Source organism: Fusarium odoratissimum, assembly GCF_000260195.1.
Source record: "Fusarium odoratissimum NRRL 54006 unplaced genomic scaffold supercont1.22, whole genome shotgun sequence".
NCBI classification, from domain to species: domain Eukaryota; kingdom Fungi; phylum Ascomycota; class Sordariomycetes; order Hypocreales; family Nectriaceae; genus Fusarium; species Fusarium odoratissimum.
In genome coordinates this window covers 494341-495867 of record NW_022158707.1, presented here as the reverse complement: position 1 = coordinate 495867, position 1527 = coordinate 494341, and the positions used below count along the sequence as shown (strand labels likewise).

At 55.5% G+C, this 1527-nt stretch overlaps 1 protein-coding gene across 1 annotated transcript in view; it reads left to right on the top strand.

The window, feature by feature from the left end:
• FOIG_11675 (uncharacterized protein) overlaps positions 1-1527 on the top strand; it is a gene marked incomplete at both ends in the record, with an annotated part of 4776 nt that overhangs the window by 2472 nt on the left and 777 nt on the right. Inside the window, one exon of the mRNA XM_031212241.1 lies at positions 4-1482. Coding sequence (XP_031058218.1) covers positions 4-1482 — 1479 coding nt within the window. The remainder of the gene's footprint in view (positions 1-3; positions 1483-1527) is intronic.

The window sequence follows — 1527 nt, the reverse complement described above, 5'->3', positions numbered from 1 at the left end:
GAGGAGACTACTACTGCTGCTGACGAGGAGACTACCACCTCTGCTGCTGAGGAGACCACTACCTCTGCTGCTGACGAGGAGACCACTACCTCTGCCGCTGACGAGGAGACCACTACCTCTGCCGCTGACGAGGAGACTACTACCTCTGTTGCTGACGAGACTACCACTTCTGCCGCTGACGAGGAGACATCCACTTCTGCTGATGTCACTACCTCAGAAGAAGTTGATGAGTCTACCTCTACCACTGCCGCCGCTTCTACCACTGACGAGGCGGATGAGACCACCACATCTGTTGCTGACGAGGAGACTACCACCTCTTCTGCTGTCGAGGAAACTACTACTTCTGATGCCGATGAGGAGACCAGCACTTCAGCTGCTGCTGTCGGTACCACCACTTCGGATGCTGATGAGGAAACTTCAACCTCCGCTGCCGATGCTACCACTTCTGATGCCGATGAGGAGACCACTACTTCCGCTGCCGGTGCTTCTACCACTGATGTCGATGAGGAAACTAGCACTTCGACTGCTGCTGGCACCACCACTTCTGAGGCGGACGAAGAGACCACTTCAGCTGACGCTGGTACTTCTACCTCAGTTGCTGATGATGAGACCTCCAGCGCTACTACTCTTGTCACCTTGACCCGCACTACCAGCACCGCTGATGAGGAGTCATCCACAGCTACCTCTGAAGATCTCACTGGTGCCCCTGCTGGAATCTCTACCACTTCTTCTGCCGCTGACGAGGAGTCCACCAGCGAGGCTGCTGTTACCACTTCGTCCATCGCTGATGAGGAGTCATCTACCCAGGCCGCTTCTTCTACATCGGTTACTGATGATGAGACTACCAGCCAAGCTGCTTCATCCACCTCCGCTGCCGATGAGGAGTCCACTAGCCAGGCTGCCTCTTCTACTGCCGCTGTTGATGATGAGACTACGAGCCAAGCTGCTGCCACAACTTCTTCATCTGTTGATGAATCCACCAGCCAGGCCGCTTCATCCACTTCTGTTGCAGACGAAGAGACTACCACTGCTGCCGCTTCTACCTCTTCTTCTGCTGCCGATGAGTCTACCAGCGAGGCCGCCTCTAGCACATCTGTTGCTGAGTCTAGCACCTCTATTGAGGAGTCCACCTCTGCTGCTGCCACCACCTCATCCGATGCTGAGACGTCTTCTTCTGCTGATGAGTCTACCTCTGTTGCTGCCACCACCTCATCTTCTGCTGAGGAGTCCTCAAGCCAAGCTGCTTCTAGCACCTCTGCCGACGATGAGACTACTACTTCTCAGGCTACTACACTGTCGACTGCTGTCCGAACTGATAGTACATCTGCTGATGAGACCTCTTCTTCGGCCGCTGATGAGACCTCTGTTGCTGAGACATCTTCCTCCGCTGCTGACGTCACATCCACTTCAGCCGCCGAGACCTCATCTTCCGCTGCTGCTGAGACCTCCAGCTCTGCCGCCGAGACTTCATCTTCAGCTGCTGTCGAAAGCTCCTCTGATGCTGCTGAGACCTCTTCCTCCGCCGCT